At 41.5% G+C, this 23014-nt stretch overlaps 2 protein-coding genes across 4 annotated transcripts in view; one reads left to right on the top strand and one right to left on the bottom strand.

Annotated features, from left to right (window-relative positions):
• The window catches only part of Rexo5 (RNA exonuclease 5), a 38057-nt gene extending 26338 nt beyond the window's left edge, over positions 1 to 11719 (top strand). The window contains 11 exon segments of the mRNA XM_028867826.2: positions 906 to 961; positions 964 to 995; positions 2152 to 2289; positions 5476 to 5568; positions 6092 to 6151; positions 6205 to 6331; positions 6372 to 6401; positions 6616 to 6794; positions 7676 to 7778; positions 7781 to 7793; positions 11443 to 11719. Coding sequence (XP_028723659.2) covers positions 906 to 961; positions 964 to 995; positions 2152 to 2289; positions 5476 to 5568; positions 6092 to 6151; positions 6205 to 6331; positions 6372 to 6401; positions 6616 to 6794; positions 7676 to 7778; positions 7781 to 7793; positions 11443 to 11524 — 913 coding nt within the window. The 3' untranslated portion in view covers positions 11525 to 11719.
• A 3356-nt stretch (positions 11720 to 15075) lies between these two features.
• Dcun1d3 (defective in cullin neddylation 1 domain containing 3) overlaps positions 15076 to 23014 on the bottom strand; it is a 45554-nt gene continuing 37615 nt past the window's right edge. For all 3 annotated transcript variants that reach the window (XM_028867818.2, XM_028867816.2, XM_028867817.2), the window contains exons 2-3: positions 22245 to 22780; positions 15076 to 19923 (exon numbers count right to left, since the gene is read on the bottom strand). In XM_028867818.2, coding sequence (XP_028723651.1) covers positions 19440 to 19923; positions 22245 to 22675 — 915 coding nt within the window. In that variant the 5' untranslated portion in view covers positions 22676 to 22780 and the 3' untranslated portion in view covers positions 15076 to 19439. The remainder of the gene's footprint in view (positions 19924 to 22244; positions 22781 to 23014) is intronic.

The raw sequence follows: 23014 nt of genomic DNA, 5'->3' as shown, positions 1-23014 counted from the left end.
TATATTTCATGCTGCTTTCTGGCCACCAGTCTTATAGCCAGGTGTTATGGAATATCAAAGTTGTGACATTCTTTGCATTTGGTTGGACTTCTTCTTTCTAGGGGTGCTTCTATTTACAGTTCATCTAATTCTTTCAGGCACATTGATCAGTGACTCTCTTAAGCCTCCTTTTTTATTTTCTTTATTTACTGACTTGCAGCAATGTGTAATGATGAAGGCTTCTCTTGGAATTTATTTTCTTACAAGTGATTTGAAGGTTGTGTGGTAATCACTCTCTTAGAAATATTTAAAGTATGGGTCATGGCTTTTATGTGATACTAGAGGGTCAAACCCAAGTTCTTATGTATGTTAAGAGCTGTTCCACTATTCTATATTCCCAGCCCTTTTTATTTTGATACAAGGTCTCACTAAGTTGTCCAGCCTGGCCTTGAATTCAATCCATAACTTGGTCTTGAATTTGCTATCATCCTCAGCCTCTGTGTGGTTGGGATTATAAGCCTGTGCCTCCGGGCCCTGTTGCAAGCTGCCTTTAGAAAGAAAGCAAGTCTTATATCCCTAGAAGGGTGCGAGGTTCTACAGTACCAGGTTGATGTATGGAGTGGATATGAAGCAGTGGATTCCATCTTCCTGCTTCAGCAGAGATTCCTAGCATATGTTATTCTTGGACAGACAACATAGTATATGAAACTGGAAAGGCCAAGAAGCAGTGATTTAATGGCTTTTCTAGGAGACTGTGTGCTGTTACCATTTTTCTCTAGACCTGCAAGTCAGCTGTGTACTACTACTTTATGGTATAAGTAAAAGGCAATTGTTTATATTTATGTGGCCCCTGAGGGAGCTGAGTAGTACTGGGTTCCTAACTCATTTAGTCTGCGCTGTCTGCTCTCTTCAGGTACTTGAGCAAGCCAAGTGGAAGTCCCTTTGTTTCCCTTCAACAGTGTGCAGCTCTCTTCTGAACCCTTCCACCCATCTTTGCTGAGGAGCTGAAGAAAAGAGTAAGTAGGTGGGTTCTGCTAAACTGTGATAACTTACAGCCTTCCTTCATTAAGGAGAGTAATGCACACGGGATTAAATTCACATCCATTTCTCCAAATTATTTCAATATACATTAACATTTGAAAAACATGTTTTATAAAAATAGGAATGAGACTGAGTATATTGTTTTGCAACTTTGTTTTGTGTATGTGTTTAGTGTATATATGTACAGGTATGTAGGTGGGTGGGTTCATATGCCTGTGCATGCATAGGCAGAGACAAGGTCAGAAGCCATCATTAAATATCTTCTTTTATCACTTTTAGCCTTTTTTTTTTTTGAGTCAGGGTATCTCACTGAATCGGAGCTCACTGATTTGGACATTCTGTCTCTACTGCCAGCACTGGGATTAGAGGCACTCACGTTTTCATGTGGGTGCTGGGAACCTGAACTCAGGTCCTCAAGCAAGTACTTCATCCATTGAGCCATTGCTCTAGCCCCTTGTTGCGACTTTATTTTTTTTAATTTAATTTAAAATGTATCTTCTGTGTCATTACATAGTTTTTCTTATTTTTAAGATATGTAAGACATTCCACTGTGTGGTATACCTATTATTGAGAGTGTTTGTGTTTTTAATTTTCCCTATTATAAATAATGTTGGAGTGGACATCCTTGAGTACAGACTCTTTGTTTTTTTGTGGTGGTTGTTGTTGTTTTTTGAGACAGGTTCTTTATGTAGCCTGGCTGTCCTAGAACTCTCTGGATACCAGGCTGGTCTCAAACTCAGAGATCCTTCTGCTTCTGCCTCCCTAGTGTTGGGATTAAAGGCATGTGCCACCATGTTTGACTTGAATACAGATTTTTTATGTTTTTTATGCATGAATATTTAGTCTCCAAGTACATATGTATGTACCACATGCATGTCTGGTGCCCTTAGATGTCAGAAGGGGGCATCAGGTTCCCTGAATGAGTTACAGATGGTTGTAAACCACCATGTGGATGCTAGGAATTAAATCCAACTCTTCTGCAAGAGCAACACGTGCTCTTAACCACTGAGCTATCTCCCCAGCCCTATAACAGCTGTGGACTTTAGACATTTGAAAAGGTAAGCCATGCTTTGCCTTATGGTTTCAGTTCAGTTTCACATCCACCTCTTCAATTCTGTGTTTTTCCTGTAGACGAAGACCAAGTGGACAGAGATGTCAGCTGTCTATGTTGGGCCATTTTTCAAAAATTGTAACATTGGGGCTGTGAAGAAGACGTTTAACAGCTTGGGCCCAGTCCAGTCAATAACTCTTGTTCTTGAAACTTCTAGGGTAAGATGAGAAAATTAAGATTTTTTACTTTCTTAGAAAAATCAGATGATGGGGGCGCTGTGCGGCTAACAAATTAGTGAATTGAGCTTGTTCATCTCCAGCTCTCCAGCTCATCTCCAGATGGGGCTAGTACTTGACCCATATAATCGGTTTTTCCCAGAACTTATGTTTTTGTGCACTTACAATTTTTATTTTGCTTTGCTTAAAGAGAAATATATCATGTAGGCCAGACAAAAATATGTCTGCTGAAGACAGGTATGGTAGCACACGCCTTTAATCTCAGAACTCCAGGAGGCAGAGGCAGGAGGATCTCTGTGTGCTTGAAGCCAGTGTGGTCTCCATAGAGAGTTCCAGGACAGCCAGGGTTACATAGAGAGATCCTGTCTCAAAAAAGGAAAAACAACAAAATCCCTGCTGGTTGAATGAAGCCTTTGTTCTGACCTCACCTTTACATGATAAAAATATCCTTTAAAAAAAGAGTAGTTGGGGGTTGTGGCTCAGTGGTTAGGAGCATGTACTGCTCGTCTGAAGGACCTGAGTTCAACTCCTAGAACCCACATCAGGCAGTTCACAACCATCCCCAGGGGAATCAGACCCACACACAGATAGACACACATATACATAACTTAAAAAGAATAAATTTTAAAAATAATTTGAAAATAAAGAAAATGATGATACCGTTTAAAAAAAAATAGTGAAGCTACCTAGCCAGATGGTTTAGCAGATAAAGGCACTTGCTACCAAATTTGATGACCTGAATTTAATTTCTGAGGCTCACATTGGTGGAGAAGAGAACCAGTTTCCACAAGGGGTCCACTGATTTCTACATGCCAGCTATGGCACATGCACACACACAGACAGACACACAAACAAACTAAATAAATAAACATAATTTAAAAATTACAGAACTATAACTTCCCTATCTTAGGAAGTTGTATAGGTTTTAACTACACAGTAGGCCAATAGCTAGGATACAATAAAGGATGATTGATTTATAAAGGGTTGTGTGTGTGTGTGTGTGTGTGTGTGTGTGTGTGTGTGTGTGAAGAGAGAAAGAGAGAGAGAGAGAGAGAGAGAGAGAGAGAGAGAGAGACAGAGAGACTAGGGATTAAACCTAGAGCCTAAGCATGTTAGACAAGCACTCTGTCACTGAGCTACATTCTTTTTTCTTTCTTTCTTTCTTTCTTTTTTTTTTTTTTTTTTTGGTTTTTCGAGACAGGGTTTCTCTGTGTAGTTTTGCGCCTTTCCTGGAACTCGCTTTGTAGACCAGGCTGGCCTCGAACTCACAAAGATCTGCCTGCCTCTGCCTCCCAAGTGCTGGGATTAAAGGCATGTGCCACCACCGCCCGGCCACTGAGCTACATTCTTAACCCTTTTTATTTAGTTTTAGAGAGGATCTCATTGTGTAGCCTGTGTTGCTATAAGATATGCAGTCCTCCTGACTCAGCTTCTGAGTAGGTGGGGTTAGAGGTGTATGCTACCATGCACTACATAACACTCAACTTTGATTTTCATTTTCTGTTTTTGAAGGAAAACTGATACAGTGCATTGTAGGGGCACTGAACAAGGTAAGAGTTCTGCTGGCCTGCTTTTCTTTAATTCTTTAGTCTCTTGGAGTAAATTTTGTGTAGTGGATTTTTATTTATGTAAATGCTCTATAAAAGATTTTAATGATTTTAAAACTATTTCAATAAAAGGAAAAATATTTGTAATTATTTAAATACTTATATATCATCTTAAAATTTATATAATTCAAAAAACTTAAATCTCCATCTTTATGGTCATACCATCATTATTATATCATAAGTAAGTAAATGACTAAGGTTGACATCTGAAGCAATAGCATAAGCATAAAAGAAGATATGACAGGAATGAAAACCAGAAACAGCATAATAACATCTATAGAGCTGGGCATGGTGGCACCTGGAGGCAGAGGCAGAACAACCACTGCCCCGTCAAGGCGACCCTGATCTAGTTCCAGGTCAGCCAGGCCTACCTAGTGAGACTTTCTCCAGGAATAAGGGTTATCTATAGAACATTAGGGAGCAAGTAGTAAGGGTGGAGGCCTCCAGAGGGAGGACTAAATCAGCTGAATAGAGGAGTAGGAGAAAATGTCAGTACTTTCTTTTCCACCTTCAGAATGTGGAACTGAGGCAGCTCATAACCTGGTACAATAATAACGAATGAAAACATAAGGACTTCCAAAGTTACTTTTTCTGTTCCTATACCTAAAAATTTAAATATTATCTCTGAGAATAGACTTGGAATTAGGAAGTTTGTTGCAAGACTGTAACCATTTATGTCTTCTTGCTGGCTTTTCTGCTGGGTTTTTTGGGTTTTTTTTTTTTTTTTTTTTTTTTTTTTTTTGTATAATACATATATAACATGGAGTTTGCCTATCTAACCCTTTAAGTTCACATTAAGTACACTGATACTATACAGTCACCATGACCATCCTTCTCTGTAACTTTTCGTCATTCCAAATTGAAACTCTGTATAATTTTAAAGTTTCAATCTTGTAATACTTATGTGGCTTGTAAGATTTTTTTCCTATTTTGTAGACCGCCTTTTACAATTCAGTAGTCTTGATGTGTAAAAGCTTTTAATTTTGAGGAAATCCAGTTTGCCGTTTTTTTTTTCACCTTTGTTAATTGCCTTTGGTGTCATTTTCAAAAAATTGTCCAAAACAATGTAAAACTTTTCTATAGGAGGGCTTTTCTCTATGATGATATATGGCTCAGGTGATTACAGTGATTTAGCTACTTTGAGTCCTAAGATTTGGCCTAGCCAGCAGAAGAACTTAGCTTCCCAAGTGGACTGGAAAACTGCCTAAAAATCAAACTAATCAGACATCTGGGAATCCCTGCTTGTGACATACATGAATGACCTTAATGCTTTGTAATAAATATGAAGAGCAAGTTAGGTAGTGATGAATTTGTTAGTTTTCCTTACCATCACAATGGGCTTTGATTTTAAATGGAAAAATGAAAGTTACTGTCTGAAAACCAATTCCTGAACTTTGGTGATTTTACTTAAAAAGTTGACTGAGAATCTGCAATCCACTGCCTGTTTGGCCCAGCACGTTAAAAGGCATCCATTGTGGTTTGGGTCCCTTTCTCAGTCCCTTCCTCTAGCAGTTTGAGTTGGAAAGTAACAATGGTAAATAAACCCTTGGTCTTTCTGCAGCCTTACTTCTGTATACAGTATGAAGTCCTGGAAGCTGCTCAGCTGGCTATAGAAACCACGAATGGCATTCTGGTAGAAGGTCCCTACATCAGGGTAAGAGAGCCAAGGTTGGAGGCGGACCCCTTCATCTAATTGAGGTTTACCACAGCCCAGATGTAGGGACATCCTGGAGATGCCCAGGCATGAGACATTGTAATAAATGCCCTTAGTTAAGACTAAGTAACTTTCAATTTTATAAAGATCTGTCTGGCTAGACCAGGGTCTTCATTGTATTCTTTATCAAGTATCCTTATCCCTGGATGGTTTGTTGTGAGTGGCTATTCTGAGTCTGCCCATTCCTTTAGCTTTCAAGGGGGTGAGATGGTGGTATTGGGAAGTTCTTTTTGTACAAGTAAACAAGATTTCAATGGAGGCAGCAGACAGGGAACTGGAGAATATAGATTTATATGAAAGTATGTATTTTTTTTATCAATTAAATCCACAGTCAGTTCTGTGAAGCACTTATTGGCCTCCTTCTAGATTAGAAAGATGCATATTGACTTAGTGATATACAGCATGACAGAGGGTTAGTTAAAATGGTGACTTTGTACCACTAATACCATCTTTCCTTGGTTAGGTGCACAGGCATGTGACAGAATTCACCCTTGAGTGTGACACCCTTATGCATGAGCTTGCTGTGGATATCGCTATATGCTAATAAACCCTAATTGGCCACTACATGAGCTAGAGCAAGATTCTGAGAACCAAGCTACTATATATGTGGCTGGATTAGGTGAAACTTTTAAAGAACACCTGTTGGAGCACTCCAGCCTCTTTCCTGACCTGGAAGCTGTGATCCTGCCTAAAGATGTTAAAAGCAGAAAGCAAAAAAAAAAAAAAGAAAAGAAAAAAGAAAGCAAAAAAAAGAAAAAACTACTGTTTCTTGAGTAAGTTTATACCATTAAATGTAGCCTTGAAGGAGATTATAGATGGTAGTAAATGAGGTCAAAGAAGGGATTCACCAAACAAGCTTTCCTGGAGTAGACCAGGGTGGAGCTTCTAAATCTACCCTATTCTCACACCTTAGCCAGACCTTAGCTTATCTGTTGATCTGCTTTCTTGGCCCTCATTAACAAATGTTGGGATTTTTCCTACTTTCAGAGTTCACAACTCGTGACAGTGCCCAGGTAGCCCTTGAAATTCTCAAAGGCAAGGACTGGAAGTTGAAAGGCAGATATGCCCTAACCCCTAGGCACCTCCAGGCATGGCTCAAGGACATACATCCTGAACCAGCAATGCCTTCAGGATTTGGACTAGTTCCGCCTCTCTTGGAGAAGCAGGTCTTCAGGTAATGAGTGTGCTTTGGAGTCAGCAGGGAAGGTAGCTGCTGGGGTTTCTGGTTCTGGACCCTGGACTTCTGGTTCTGGAGCACAGCCAGGAAAGACTTGCTCATTGGCACTACATCCTTCAAGCTTTTTCTTGGTTTGTTTTTCTCGCCCTGGCCCCCATCTTATGTCACTCTCCAGCCTCCTCCAGCCCTAGCCATATTGGTTCTTCTCTCAGCTCAAATACTTTTGTTCCTTTGATAATAACCACTAAAACCCCATTCTTTTTCCTCAAGGTGGTTCTGTAAGGAACTCTGAGGGACCAGGGTGGGAGACTGGAGAGGTGGATAAGTCTTAGGTGAACTCGTTCAGGGCTTCCCAAATTTGGCTGTCTTGGCAAGACTTTTTTTGTTATTTCTACTTCTAAAGTTTAGGACTTACATTAAACTGTACAACATCAGACCTGAGATTAGGCAAGACTAAGGCAGAATTTTCATTTTAAAGGGAATGCATGTATAAAGAAGGCATATGTATGAGAGTGGAGGTAGGCTGTAAAGCTTAATGTAGTCTCATACTTAACAGATGAGGGGTAGAGATTAGAGCTGGTCAGTGACTCAGCCAAGATCACAGATACCCTTAATGGCAAAGGCAGGCAGGGAACCTCATCAGTGATATGGCTTCCTACCTTAGGGTCCTTTTGGAAGACCCATTTGAAAGAATCAACAGCAGCTGCTCTCTGTCACAGAGGTCCTAAGTCACTGAGGTCTGTAGAGGGCTGCTATTCAGAAAGGGATTTTTTTTCCCAGAGCTTCTTGTGGCTTTAGAACCAGAGGAAGTGCTTTAACTTCTCTAAAGGTGAACAGGAGGCTAAATGTTGACACTAACTTTGCTCCTAGACTCTGAAGGAGAACCACCCAAAGATAGTAGCCTGGCGCTGTGACTAGAGGATTGAAAAGCTCTACCACAGCCTGAGCCCAGGCACCCTCTGCCTCATCCTGCTGCTGGAACTAAGAAGTAAGGATTTGATGTGTTGTCCTTGGGATTCTGATCCCTGGAATTCATCTGTTCTCAAGAAGAGACCTTTAGTTAAATGATGTCGACACATAAAGAGGATTTACATGAGTTCTCATCACAGTTCCAAAAGGTAGACATTACGTTTCTATTTCACTTGTATGCTTAAACTTATTGGTCCTTCTGATGCAGCTTATCCCACCTTAAAATCAGAGGCAGAGGTCCTCTAAGCTGGGTAAGAAGAGCTACATATGACAGCAGAAGGACAAGATATCCCAACACTGGCCCAGCCAGCTGTGACCAGGCCTACCCTCCTTACATATCAGAAGTATGTTCTTGACTTCCCTGTTCTTTCCTGCATTGCCATCTCTGCTTTGGAGGGACAACAATTCTATTCCTCAATTCTAATTTTAAGCTTAACAAATACTGAGATAGGCTGTGTGGGTCTGGTTCAAGCTCCTATTATATATTTTTAACAAGTGGCCAAGCTACTTCCCCATCATAAGTCTAAGCTGGAAAAGGTACCTATAATCCCATGGATGGTGTCATACCTATAATCCCAGTATTTGGAAGATTGAAGCGAGAGTATGAATTCAAACCCAGTCCTGTAGTCCATTGTGAAAACATGTCTCAAAATAAAATCCTCTTGTGAGGGATTTTCAGTAAATCAGTGATTTCTTTCAAAACATAAAGTATGGTAAGTATTTTACTTAAAGAAAAATTAATATTAAATCCTAAAACATACATTATAGTTCATGAGTGTATGTGGTGTATGTGTGTGAAGGGCCTTTTTGGATTAGTTAGAAAATTATAGAACTATATAGAAAGATTCTCCCTTTCTAAGTTTTTCTTTGTCAGATTTATTCATTTATCTTTTGTGTGGGGGTGTGCATACATGTGCTCAGATTATCAGGCTCATTGGCAAATGCCTTTACCCATTGAGCCATCTTGCCAGCTCAAATTGTTTTGTTTCTTAAACATATCATAAAAACTGGGTTTAGTAGTGCACACCTATAATCACAGCACTTGGGAGATAGAGCAGAAAAAAGTTCAAGGCCAGTCTCAACTACATAAGTTTAGGCCACTGTGGTCTACATAAAGTCCTATGTCAAAAAGTAAAAAATATCTTAAGATTCTGATATTCTAGGAGATGTTGTAGTACAAATGATAGTTTAAGTAATATCTCCTTAATTTAGGGGAGTTTTCTTATATGGTCTTGTTGAAGTTCTTGTCTGTGCCATTGACTTAGGATTCCAGTCCCTCATCTGTACCTATAAGTTGTAGCCTTGGCCTTTTTGTTTTTTGGTTTTTTGAGACAGGTTCTCTCTACATAGCCCTGGCTGCTGGGATTAAAGGCATGACACCACACATGGCCAGATTTTGTCATTTCATGGTGTCTCACAATTTTTTGGATACCTTTCATGTAGTTTTGTTAATTCTTCATATTCTTTGCCAGTGTGGTCCAATTCTTTTTATTTTTTATGTGTATATACATGAGTTTGTGTATGTATATGCCACGAGTTTGACTGCATTAGAGGACAGAAGAGGGCAGTGGAACCCCTGGGGCTGTAGTTAGAGGCAGTTCTAAGCTACCTGATGTGAGCACTGGGAACCAAAACTGAACATGGGTCCTCTGCAAGAGCAGTGAGTGCTCACAATGCCTGAGCTCTCTCTCCATCCTCCTAATTCCTATACTTTATCTTCAAATCCGAATATTCTGTCTTCTAGATCTATTCTACTGATAGGGCTTTCCTGAATTTTCTAATTGGGTTATTGAGTTTTGCAATTTCATTATTTCTACCTCTTTACTAAATTCAGTTTTCAGATCTTGAACTGTCTTGTCATTTCATTCAGCCACATATTTATGTTTTCTTGGATTTATTCTTATCCTCCTAAGTTCATTGAGTTATTTCCTATTGTCTTCTTTAAGCGTTTGGATTCATTGATGTTTATAATTGTTCTTTTAAATTGTGTCCTGGGATTCATCTAGGTAGTTTTTACTGGAGAACATTTCTATAGGGCTAGTGAGTTATGAAAGAGACATAATGTCTTGGCCTTTCATATTTGTATTTTGCAATGTGACTTGGTCATGTAGACTTTGTTTGTTGGCTGTATGTCGGATTCTAGGCTGCCTCTGTTGATTGGAAGTTTTGTTTTGGTTTTGTTATTGCCCAAGCTTGGTTGATTTCAGATCAGGTATCAAGAATTGATAGTCAATCCTTCAGATACTCAATGTTGATTTTGGATTCAACAAACGGGTGATTCCAATTCAGTGGTAAGCAAGAAATGTGGATGGGATGGATGGCTATTGTACAAGCTGGCCTGGCGATGGATGCTGTTGCTGCCTGGACAGTCAGAGCACAGCACTCGGCCAGAGACTTATGCATACGATGGCTAGTTTGCAATGCTAGTTTCATCTATCTATTTGCGGTAAGCCCATGGTGTCTTGGGTGCTCACCAGGCTAAGCTGTGTATACTCACCAGAGTATAAGCTATGTAACTAAAGCTGGGCCTGAGGATTAGGAACATGGCAGCCAGGTGAGGTTCAGGTTACTTGGCTACGACACAGGATGGCTAGGCAATGGAGGATGGCACAAACAGGCAAGAGTCCTGGGGACTCAACAGACTGGGCCAGTGCACAGGATGTTTTATCTAGTCTAGGCCCGGAGGTCTGGTGTGGTGCAGGCAGGCAAGGGTCCAGGAGACTCACTAGACTGGGTTGGCACGTGGGAATCTGTCAGACCCTTAATAAGCAAGTATTGTGCTACGTACATAGACTTTGGGTCAGAATTCTTAGAATCCTTATTAAGCCAAAGATAATGACTCTTTTTAAGCAATTTTCCAAGGTCACAACTAGTAAGTGTAACTACTCACGCTTAGAACCATAATGATCTGACTCCAGAGCCATTCATTAAAGGTTAGTCCTTGTTAGACAGCAGCTTAACAGTTTGTGTTTTGCTCATTTTCTGCCTTCCTTGCCTCAAAGAGCTCCTTTAGCTCTCTTAATCCATCCCATGCATATTCACAAAAGGTGGCAGTAAACTAAGAGGTATCCGATGACTCTTCAGTTGTAAGCACTTTTAATGACATGCATCATTAAGTAATAGTATAAAGTTTTCAGATGCACTAACAAAGTCTTTAAATAAAGCGAAATACTAACCCCACTTTCTAAGGACTCTGAGGACACATTTCATTACTGAAACCTGGCTGTTCCTTACAGTATGACTTAAACGAGTTGTGTCTGAGCCTGTTTCTTTGCTTAGAAAATGGACTGAACATTTGTATCACTGAGCTGCTTTTAAGGATTAAAGAGACAGGTATTTAAACTGTACATACTTGATTTGTAAGAAGTGCCCAGAAAATGCTAGTCATTACTATGCTTCTCTAAGCCTTAGTGGTTTAGTAACTTAAATGTTTTAGAATTTTATAGTTAAGGGGGAAAAATGAGGCTTATTTGAAATGTGTCGTCCATCCATCTCTAGGATTTGAATCAGGCTTCTTCACTGAGCCCACTCCAGCAGGCAGCTTTCCATGAACCTGCCTCTTGGTGTATTGTACACACTTGCTTAAAACCTTACGTCCTTTTTCTTAGGCGCATACAGCCATTCATTTAGCCCTCTAAATAAAAACATGTCTTCATTCTTTATTGCAGCACTTTTAGATCACACCCTGGCTTAGGACTGATGAAAATAAAGGAGGAAGAAGAAAGTGACATCCCAGGCCTGGGAGTGTGAGTCTCCCCACACTTTTCCATATAGAGAATGTGACTAGGCTACAGCCCCTTCAAGAGGATGACAGCTTTTCCATCTAGCAGACAGCTATGGTAAAAAGTTGGGATACCAGCTGAAGTATATTGTCATGTGCAAAATTTCAATAAATGCCTAAAACTCAAAACATTTCTTCCTCTTAAGACATAAGAGGGAAAATGAGTGTTTTGTGTCTGAGTTTATTTACACAGATACTGATTGATTGCTGTAGTACTGCCATTAAAATGGCATATACTGCAAAGACCAAGAAAAGAAAATCCAGCCAGCTTGTCAAATTTCTGTAAGTAACTGGAGACACTTTTGATTCTCTGGCATCTGCTATACTAAACATCTGGCCAGAGCAAAGACAGTGGAAGACTGTTAGCTTTTATAGTTAGAACCCACTTCCATGTATGGGAATCCCTCCTTCCTGGGCTACAGCTGCAGCATCACTCTTCACCAGCAGGTGTCGCCATCACACCAGGGCAGCACTTGGAAACGCCAGTTTTGATGTTTTAATGTGACTAACTAGTAACATTGTTGGAAGATGAGACACAGGTCCACAGTTGCAAACCTGCTCCAGAGGAAGTCAACTAATCTGCCAGTCACCTAAAATCTTCCTTTCTACACTCAGATCTTGCAATTCCATCAGAAGAACTGAAGATAAGATGCTTGTACCAAAAAGTGCACAAAGTGATGAGTGTGCTGTGCACATGTGCCCCCTTCTAATCCCAACTTTTTACGTTATTGCTCAACTTAAGTTAAATATTATTGGTCCAGGCACAGAGATGCTAGTATCTCATAGAATTAGTATTTGGCTTTTTGAAACAGGGCCTTACTGTGTAGCCCTAGCTGTCCTAGAACATTATGTAGACTGCTCAAACTCAGAGGTCTACCTGTGTCTGCCTCCTGGGATCAAAGCCATTTGTCAGCACACTTGGCTCTCAGAATTACCATAGAGATAAATGAAGTTGAGTTCATAGTCATGCATGTGTGTGCATAGGGCTATAGAACAGTATTATAGTTTTGATTCCTGTTGCATAGGGGAAATGTACAAAGCTATGCATAGGATTGGAACCAAGCCTGGAATGTTGTATACCAAGATGTTAACAGTATTTCTCTCTGATTAGTAGGACTGGCAAATCATGTTTTACAAAATGCTTTGATGGAAGGTTCTATTTTAAAATAGAAAACAGCAACAACAAAAAACAAACAAAAAGCAGGCAGGCTTGGTGGTGCACACACTCTGGAGACAGAGGCAGGTCTCCAGTTTGAAAGCCAGGCCAGTCTATGTAGTGAGTTCCAAGCCACTGAAGGCTACATAGTGAGACCCTGCTTCCAGTAAAAACAAAACAACAACAAAAGAAAAAACGGTTCAGCATCATTACTTACTTTTATAGTTAGGAAAGAAATAATTCTGAAAATTTAGGGTTGGGCACATAGGGCAGTGTTCAGCCCTTAAATGAAGCCTCCATAAGATTGGACCATAAGTGGAACCAAGCACTAGAGTTTGATTTGACATCAACACACTGCTTCCTGAAGTTCTTCTGTCAGGAGGAAACTTGTGCCCACTTGAGCTTCCTTTCCAGCTGAGCTCTAAAGCAGTGGGCTTCAATTGAGATCTACCTTTTGAGGCTTCTGTCCTGAAAGACAGTCCCTCTAATGGACATGGAAAAGTGTGGGTTAGAACTTCAGTTCTGCTGCTGGGTATTTGGGTCATTTTGAGTCCATTTCCACAGCTGTGTAAGTTGAAGAAATACCTACTTTTAAGAATTATGAGACTTCAAAGATCTAGCTCGTTGGCCGGGCGGTGGTGGCACACGCCTTTAATCCCAGCACTCAGAAGGCAGAGGCAGGCGGATATCTGTGAGTTCGAGGCCAGCCTGGGCTACCAAGTGAGTTCCAGGAAAGGTGCAAAGCTACACAAGAGAAACCCTGTCTCGAGGAAAAAAAAAGATCTAGCTCGTGAAAAATCTCAAGAATAGTAGTAGACTGGGAACTATTTTCCTAAGACCCCATTTAAAATGGGGAAATCAGTACCTACACTTCATGGTTGGTAGGAAGATTAAGTACCAAAAGTCCAGCATGAGTAGTGCTGAGTAAGTAGCAAGCATTAGTGGCCTTTGCAAAGTGTTGCAAGAAGCTATTAAGGCGTTCTGAACTGGGCAAGATTATCTTCTTCAGCATGGATGAGGGTTTCCCCCTGGGCCCCCACTACAGAACTAAATGGACCTAGCCTTCAAACTTCTGAGACTTCTGCACACTGTGTTCTTCCAGCTGATGTCCCACCTTTTGGAAACTAAAGCTGCCAACTTGGCCTCTTGCAAAACACACATTCCATTCATAAGTGCGTTTGTGCATTGTTCCTCCCACACCCTTCTAGCAGCCAATGCTGAACTGCCAAGGCAGCTGCCTGAGGAGCAGGAAAAAGGCAACACCACAGGAAAAGGCAACTGGAGGTTTTTATGCAACTTGATTAAAGAGACTCTTCTCTATCCCTCTGGACTATTTTTAGTATACTTTCTTAGTAGAAGTCCATGCAAAAAATGCTCATCTGGTAATTGTATAACAATGACTTGCCAATCATTTAATATCTGCTTATAATCATACAGCACTGTTAACAGCACCCTAGTTGGCTATCTGCTACTCTCCAATCTGTAGGTCCCTTCTGTGCTTATTAAAAAGGACAAACCCAGAAGTCAATGGGAAGAGTGTGGAACAAGGGTAAAACTACACATTTTCTCAGGAATATCATGCTTACTAAGCCCTTTCCAACTGAAAAGGCTTATCTGATCACCATCCTGCACTTACAACATTTTAAGAGTTACCAAGAGGCTAGGAACCTTTGAGGAACCATCAGCACTTCCACAAAAGAAATGAGCAAGATGGCTGGCCAGTGCCATTCTTGAACAGACAACCAGAAAATACAAGAAAGGAACTAAGGGTCTTAAGTCTAGAACTTAAGAAGCTGATGGCCGTCTCAGAGTTCCTGTTACAATTTTTCCTCTCCCAATTTGGCACAATAGAAAGTTGAGCCCTTTTAGGGAGCAATGAGTGATAAAGGATCAAATGTCATGCCACACATTAAACTCTGCTCCTGCCCCCCAGTGTACCTAGCATTATTTTAGAGAATCTTAATAGGGGATGGTTGAGCACCATGAGGTATCATGGGTGTCTCATAAACTTTTCCTTAAACCCTAACACTGATGGAGATGCCTTTATTTTGCAGATGAATAAAAGATGAGCTTAATCACTACAAGCCTGATTAGACCTAGGGGGTCATTCATACACAGGGCTCAAGATTTGACTTTTCTCATGAGAATTGAGTTACTTAAGGTAAGAAAGATGATTTCAATAGTAGGCTTATAAACATTCACAGTATATGGAGATCATTACCTGCGTTTGGTTGGAGCTGGGCTCCTATCCTATATGGGTCATTTTCCCAAGCTGTTAATAGATCACAGCATCATAGGAAAAGTGGATAACTTAAGCCTCAGAATAAATTCACTGGTTTTTGTTTTCTGCAGAAATATCAATAGTCAGGTAAACAAATTTATTGAATCCAACAGCAGATAACCTTCAAATTAAAAACAACAACAAAAACAAAAAAAAATACTGTAGACATCAAAGACAAAAATGTGTATATCAAGTTACTATTCAAGGGGCTATTTGAGAGTGCAACAGTGCAGAGAATACAAAAGTATTAACTTTTGTCAAGTTTGTACAACCTCAAGAAACATATGCTGGTCACAAACCAAGAGGGATCCACAACGGTGGAGGGTCACATGAGCAGTGGACTCATCACCTCATCGGCTTAAGACAGGATATATATGAGACCAATTCAATCAAGCCCTGTTTACCTATTGCTTCAAATTCCCTCTTTAAAACCTAGAACCATATACTCAGTGCAGCAGGGAAGAGCAGTTAATCAGATTCTGAGGACTGGGGATCAGTATTAGAGGGAAGATACTTCTTCTATAGCAAATATATTTGTGCTGAGAGAAAAAGAGCAGCTGTTGAATGGCTTCTCTTGGCAATGCTCAAGATATGTGATGGAAGTAGGTATCTAAGAGCAGGCTGGGTTTCCAAGAGAAACAGAACACACCACTCCAACACTAGAATTAGAACTTGATTACTCAGCCAATCAAACCATCTCAGCATCGGCATCCTATGCTCAAGCATCATTCTTTTTTTTTTTAAAGGGGGGGGGGACCATCCCCAGCATGTAGTCCTGGGCCAACTGGTATGGGCTACTATTACAGCTTAACATAGGAATGTACTCTGAAGAGAAGTGGCAAGAACCTCCCCTCTACATGACCCAGAAGGGAGGATCAATGTCACATGTCCTTAAAAAGCCCTAATTGACATATTTTGATAATTTTGTCCTTTCAAGTATTTAAGCCAAATACTGCTTGAGTCCTCCAAGTAAGACTTTTGTCAGTTACCAAGTTGTTCAGGTCATCACTAGCCATCCTAACATACACAGGAGAATAAGAAATCTAAAGAAAGTGGAGGGTGGGGGCACTTTTTAACAGTAGTTTTCTTTCTGTTCCTTATGTAACTGTATAACTGGGTCTACCTGCTGCACTGAAGACCCCACTTGAAATATAGCAAACAATACATTCCAATGTACAGGTCTTTTGCTTCATTCGTTTTTTGGACTAGTCTTTTATCTCAGCAACTTCCCACCAATGGTCCAAGTACATAATCTATGGGGTCCCATGACCTGATCTGGCCTGAAGAGCAGGCCCTAGGAGACAGTACTGTTTCAAGCTAATACTGTGTGCAGCTTAACTCTTTACTTTGTGTCCATCCAATATGAACAATACTGCTTTGCACATTTTCTTGTATCTTTTCCTTAGCCCAAAGCTTTGACTGAAATTTGAATTTTCAGCCAGCTCTGGAGATTTTTTTCTTTATCAAATGGGTACATACAAACTTCTGGACCCATCCACACACATGTTGGCACATCTGCCACAGTAAAGAGAGCTGCTGAGGCAACCCCTAGAAGTACAGCAAAGTGTCATTAAGAATGATACATTCAAGTTTGGCAAGGCTAGGGGAAAGAAGTCAGTAAAGCAACCCTTTATCTCATACCAGCTTGCTAATAAATTACTAAAGAAATACCATGGAAACTCAAAAAGTCACTTGCCAAAAGTAAGCAGTTTCCCAACAGATTCTGTGTAGTAATGCTTAGATGTTGCAGAATTCCAAAATGGCACCATATATCGCACTTCCCTACATCACCCCAGTGTCACAAAGCTGGCTACCTGAGGGCAGACATTTGGCCTCCAGCCACTGCTGAAGCAAGCCTGTCTGAGGTTGAGTGAAGTGTTAACTACAACCCTTACACCTCGCTGTGAATCTCTTGGCAAAACAAACAACAAAAACCTACTGCACAGAGAAGCCCAAGTCCCTAACTGTTCCTTTCTCTGGTTTCTCAACAACAGGTCATTAAAAATACGATCACAAATAATTTCTAAATGACTGGGGTTGGAGAAACTGAGCAGTCAGTTAAAATCTACCCAGTGAGGAAGGGATCTCGTAGTTCCTTGAGTCCATGGGGCCCTTGGCTGCCTCCCTCTCCTGGCACTTCCCTGCACATAAACCCTTTCTTACCTGGGACACAAGTCTCCCCAGAACACTCCGCTGCTTCCTTCCTCATTGGACTTCTACCTAATTCAGAATTCGGAACAACTGGCTGGATGAGATCTTCCCCAAAGGCTGCAGTGTAGCTGTGCCCTGGGAAACTGCTGGGCCCCTGGATACTTACTCAAGGACTTTTGTCTTACTATGGCTAGAAGAAAGGAGCAACATCTGGCCCAACAGCCTCTTCGGCCTCTAGCACACTATCTTAAGTCTGTGGCTGACTTTCAGGTTTCTCATCTGTCCCTCAAGAAAGGACAATTGTCAGGCCTACAAAAATGCTCCGTGTCAATACCAATTTTAGGAAATAGGACTGTCATCTCCTTAAATAATCATCTTTATAAAGATAGGAGCCCAGAGCTGTAAGACTCGTAAAGAACTCAAAGCATGCAACTCTTGCCCATGGCGAGAAACATATACCCAGGATTTGGGGTAGACTAATTAAGGGAGAAAATTCCAAATATTTAATAGACATTTTTCATTGTATCAAGAGTATAAATATTTTTGTAACTTTTATTAAAAGATTCCCTTTTTAATCTGTTCCGAAGTGTTGGAAGCTGAACTGTACAAGCTCCTGTCACCCACCTTTCCAGTACAATTTTTTGAGGATATTTCTTAATGGGAAATTATCAAGAGGGTCCTCTAGTGGAACTAGGTAGGACAGAGTCAGCTCCTCAGGCCCTGGTGGCAGCTTGACCAAAGCTGGCCTTGCAGAGTGAACATGCAGAGTCTAGAGAACTGGTTCCTCCTTCCTGCAGGCAAATTCATTCAAGTTCTCTTTAGTGAAAATGTCCAAATTCATATACAATAGCCTCCATTTATGACACTCCCTGGCATCTTCTTAAACTACAGATCAAAGGCAGCTCCCTCTTATGGCCAGTTTTAGCAGACAAATAAAGGAATATAGATACATATATGTGTATATATATATTTTATAAAGGTAAAATATATACATATCTTATATATGTATATATACATACCTGGGGTAAGGGAAGGAGAGGAGGGTCATGTAAACCTAAACAGTCATCACATTACCCCAAATGAGCTTGACATTAACAAAAAGAGAATAAATAACTCCTGGGGGGTAATAAGTGACAACATGGGCGCAGCAAAGAGGGAGGGGCACACATGTAATGATTCAGTACACTCAGATCATTGGTTTGGCAGAGTTCAGGCCGGCCTCGGGCTTCTGCACTTGCCAGACAAGTAAGCTGATGATACTTAACAAAAACTAAAGAAAAAAAACCAAAACCGTTTGAAGCAGAGTTCCATGCCATAGCTTTCTTTTAGGTCAGCTGGCCGGCAGGCACACTTTTCTCACCACCCGGAACGGAAACTTTGGCTCCAAGGCAAATGAAAAAGAAAAAGAAAAAAAAACAAAACAAAACAGTATTTCCACTTATGACATGAAAATACAAAAACATCAAAGAAAACTATCAAAGAAGTCTACTTCCAGCAAAACTGAGGTAGCACTGCTTTCTCTGCATTCAACGCTTAAGTGGTTTTCAGTACAATGTGTTCTAACAAAACAAAACTGCTCACTTGACTGACAGGTACAGCATGGTGATGGATAAATTAAATATGAAATGCAATAGGTCAAAGAAGGAATGAGCAAGAAGTGAGGGAGGTAAGGGCTTTGGATAAATTAGCTTAAAGGGATGGGGTGGGGCGTCAGACTGCAAATGCTCTTGACTAGCCTTGGCCCTGGCTCTCCAAGAGCTCCCAACTGTCTGGAAATTAATGCAATGTGGCTAACAGTTAACACTGCTATTCATATCTGTGTAAAATTTTAAAATAATTATTACAACCTAAATTCAACCATGTAAACAGCACTACACACAGTACAGACCTGCCCTGAAAAATCATATGCAAAACTGAGATCTGGCACTGTATCATTTTGTAATGTTAATTCAACCTAACAGTCCCACTTCCCCACCCGGGCCTACACCCTCCCCGACAAAAACAAAACAAATCTAATAAATTTGTGCAAGAAATGGCAGGCTTATTCTATCTGAAGGCTTCAAAAAAAGGTACACAACATGTAGCCAGGTTCAAATATTTTGGGGGATTTCCCGCCCAAAAAAGAAATAACCAAAATAACCAAAAAAATGAAGAAAGTGCCTAAAACATGATACAGCATTTTAGAGCCCTTTCAAATACAAGGCAGAGAAAGGTGTAAAGTAGAAAATATCCGGATCTTCAGTAATTTCCAGAAAGGTCCAATTCCTCACTTGGCTGCAGGGCAGCAGGCAGATCCTCAGTGCTGCTCCTCTGGACACAAGCCCTCGGGCCCTGAGCTGAGTGCACCTCTCCCTTCCGCTTCTCTTTTCCTTCGCTCCATTTCCCACTCCACAAAGGTATCAAAGAGACTCGGCCAGGCCTCATCTTCGCTGTAGTTGCTGAGGTCGGGGCCAATCACCTGAGTGAAGTTAAGAAACATGTTCCAAGTGTCCCGGGAGATGCCCTTGATTCCCGAGGGGTTCTCTGTTAGGAAATTTAGCCACTGGTCCAATACAGGAGGATTGTTCTGGGTAAATACTAGTTTCCACAGGGCGATGGCTATTTCACGATGCAGTGACCGCTGCCCTTCTTCAGAGTCCAGGCCAAACTGAAATGTAAACCGGTAGAGATCCTTGAATTTATCTTCTTGTTTGGCTTCTGTTAAGAGGCTAGGGAACCGTGCACAGATCCCATCAATGCTGTCTGCACTTATTGCTTTACAGCCATCAAAAAACTCCTTCCTGCGACAGGTAGGAAAAGGTACAATTAGTAAGTAAAAATGATGCCATGGATGATGAGGCAAGACAGCCCAGTAACAACAGCTAACCCCCCAGTCCTCAAGAGACAGAGACAGGAGGATCTCGGAGTTCTAGGCCAGCCTGGTCTACGCAGTGTTCTACAGCTAAGGCTGAGTAGTCAGACCTTGCCTCAAAAATAAAGAGAGATAGATAGATAGACAGACAGACAGACAGACAGACAGACAAGATAGATGGATAGATTAAAAAAAAAAAAAAAAAAACAGCTGAAGAGATGTCTCAGCGGGTTACGAACACTGACTGCTTTTCCAAAGGAGCCCATTCAGTTCCTCTAACCGACATGGCAGCTCACAACTACCTGTAAGTCCAGTCCAGGGCATCTGACACTCTTTGCTGGCCTCCGAGGGTACCAGATATGCATACAGTGCAGACACATACAATGCAGGCAAGACACCCACACACAAAAAATGAGAGGAAGAAACAAATGAATACACATGGCTGTGAGCCTGGCAAGATGGCTCAGCAGGTAAATATACTTGTCACTAAGACTGATAACGTGAGTTTGATTCCAAGAGCCCATAAGGTAGAGAAAATCAATTCCCTCAAGTTGTCCTTTGGCCCCCTTACATTCAAAGCATGGCACATGTGCGTGCACACACAAAAAAACCCAAATATAGGTAGTTTTTAAAAGTTCTTTTAACTATTTTTGTTTCTGTTATTTTATAAGAGGGTCTCATTATGTAGCCCAAACTACCCTTGACTTCTTTATCCTTGTGCCTCAGCCTCCTGAGGGTTGGGTTTATAGACATGTACCACCACACCTAGCTGCATATGTCTTTTTTAACATGTATACAGTACTTTGCAGTTTACAACAGGGTTTCACACTTATCATCTCAGAGACTGTACAAGCTGCTGAAGTCTGAGGCATCTGATCTACTGAACAGGCCATATAGCTGTGTTTTAAAGTCCATCCTGCCAGGACAGGTATGGTGGTTTACCCCTTTAATCCCAGCACTTAAGAGGCAGGCAGATCTGGGAGTTTGAGGCCACCTTGGTCTACATATACAGTTCCAGACCACTAGGGCTATATATAGTGAGACCCCCATCTTTAAAAACAAAACATTAACAACAACAACAACAAAATAATGTCAGTTATTATTTAACCCTGCATTCTTCAAGCCCCGATCTGCCTTTTCTCTTTTTCTTTTCTTTCTTTCTTTTTTTTTTTTTCAAATTTCTTTTTTTGGTTTTTCAAGACAGGGTTTTTCCATGTAGTTTTGGTGCCTGTCCTGAATCTCGCTCTGTAGACCAGGCTGGCCTTGAACTCACAGAGATCCAACTGGCTCTGACTCCTGAGTGCCGGGATTAAAGGTGGGATTAAAGGCGTGCACCACCGCCGCCCAGCCTGCCATATCCTTATACATAAACAACCCCAATATGGATGCATAACTATGACAATTTGTACAACTACCACTTGATAATTGAGCCTAGCTGTCCTCGATGCACACAAGCCTGGCTGTAGAGGTGTATCCCCCAGAGGCACCTACTCTATGGGCACTAAAGTGCCTGGCAGACTACAGATAAATATCGAATGAGTGAACTGTCATGTAAAGGAGTAAGAGACAAGTTCTGGGCAGTTGTCAGTGGGGTTGAGCAGCAACTTAACAACAGGGTTCACACTGCTTAACTTCAGGCAGAGGGTTGGTACGCAGTGAGGCTGCCTCTTACTGCTATGATAGATTCAACTGTGACCTATCTATCAATCAGGCAGTGCTTTGTTCTGTGAGGAAAAAAACAGGATAGCATATATCAGACAAAGAAGCTTTACGGAGACACAAATCCCTGAGTCTTACCTACTGAGAAATCTATTCAGTAATTCTGCTACAGTGCCAGGCATGTGTTTAAAAAAATCCCTTAGTCGGGGCGGTGGTGGCGCACGCCTTTAATCCCAGCACTCGGGAGGCAGAGGCAGGCGGGGATCTCTGTGAGTTCGAGGCCAGCCTGGGCTACCAAGTGAGCTCCAGGAAAGGCGCAAAGCTACACAGAGAAACCCTGTCTCAAAAAAACAAAAAAAAAAAAAAAAAAAAAAAAAAAAAAAATCCCTTAGGAGAGTCTAGGGAGTTCTCTGGATCAGAACTAAAACTCAGAACTTAAGCTTTAGAGAAAATGGCCAGAAAAGGGAGGGGGGAACCACTTGCCCCAAACATATGAAGCCAGTTCAGTTCTTTCCTAGCTGGTACCACTACCCAATGTCACTTTCTTTCCTCCTCTGTTCACCTACTGACATGAAAGCATCTGGGACTAACCTGGTGAATTTGCACATGGTAGCAGCCTGGAACTTCCAGGCCAAGAGCAGCACTCGAAATTCCGTAGGATCAACACATAGGTCATTGCAAAAGCGCTCCATGCCTTCCTCCAAGATTGCATCCTCCCGCTCGTCCTTATAGCGCCTGAACAGTTCTTCCAACCTCTGCAAGGAAGACTCCTCAGTATTGGTCTTGGACTCCCTCCCAGCATCTCCAGAAGATGTTGGCAGCTGGCAGGCCTCAGCAGCAGCCTCTGCTTTCTTGGTCCCATTGACAAGGATATCCCCAGCTGGTTTGCCACAAGGTGGCACCTGTTCCTCACGGTGGCCAGCTCCGCGCCTGCTGTGTGACTTACTGCTGGGGTCCCGGTCTCCATTCTTGCTGCCCAAGGTTGATGAAGGATTCTTGCACTTGGTGACACACTGGCCCATGGTGGTGATGGCCTGGCCTCTAGAGTGGCCCCCTCTGGATCAGATGCCCTCGCTGCTGCTGGCCCGTGTACTTCAACATGCCATCAGTTAGAGGAGCCAGCCAACCTGGAAGGAAATTACAAAGTAGTCACCTATATGCAGAGGAGTGGGGTATAGACACCACACTCCAGAACTGTCCACCAGTGAACATATTTTACCCAGCTAACAATGAGCCAAGGGACATTACACCCCAAGACACCAAGGGCCAAGACACCCCTCCCCCATTACCTCTCCTGTAAATCATCTCTGTGCTCCTTGGAAATGGTGGCTAAGGGATATATGGAGAACAAGCATGGGAAA

The sequence above is a fragment of the Peromyscus leucopus genome, chromosome 1, assembly GCF_004664715.2.
Source record: "Peromyscus leucopus breed LL Stock chromosome 1, UCI_PerLeu_2.1, whole genome shotgun sequence".
In the NCBI taxonomy this organism is placed as follows: Eukaryota; Metazoa; Chordata; class Mammalia; order Rodentia; family Cricetidae; genus Peromyscus; species Peromyscus leucopus.
This window is presented reverse-complemented; position numbering and strand designations above follow the sequence as displayed.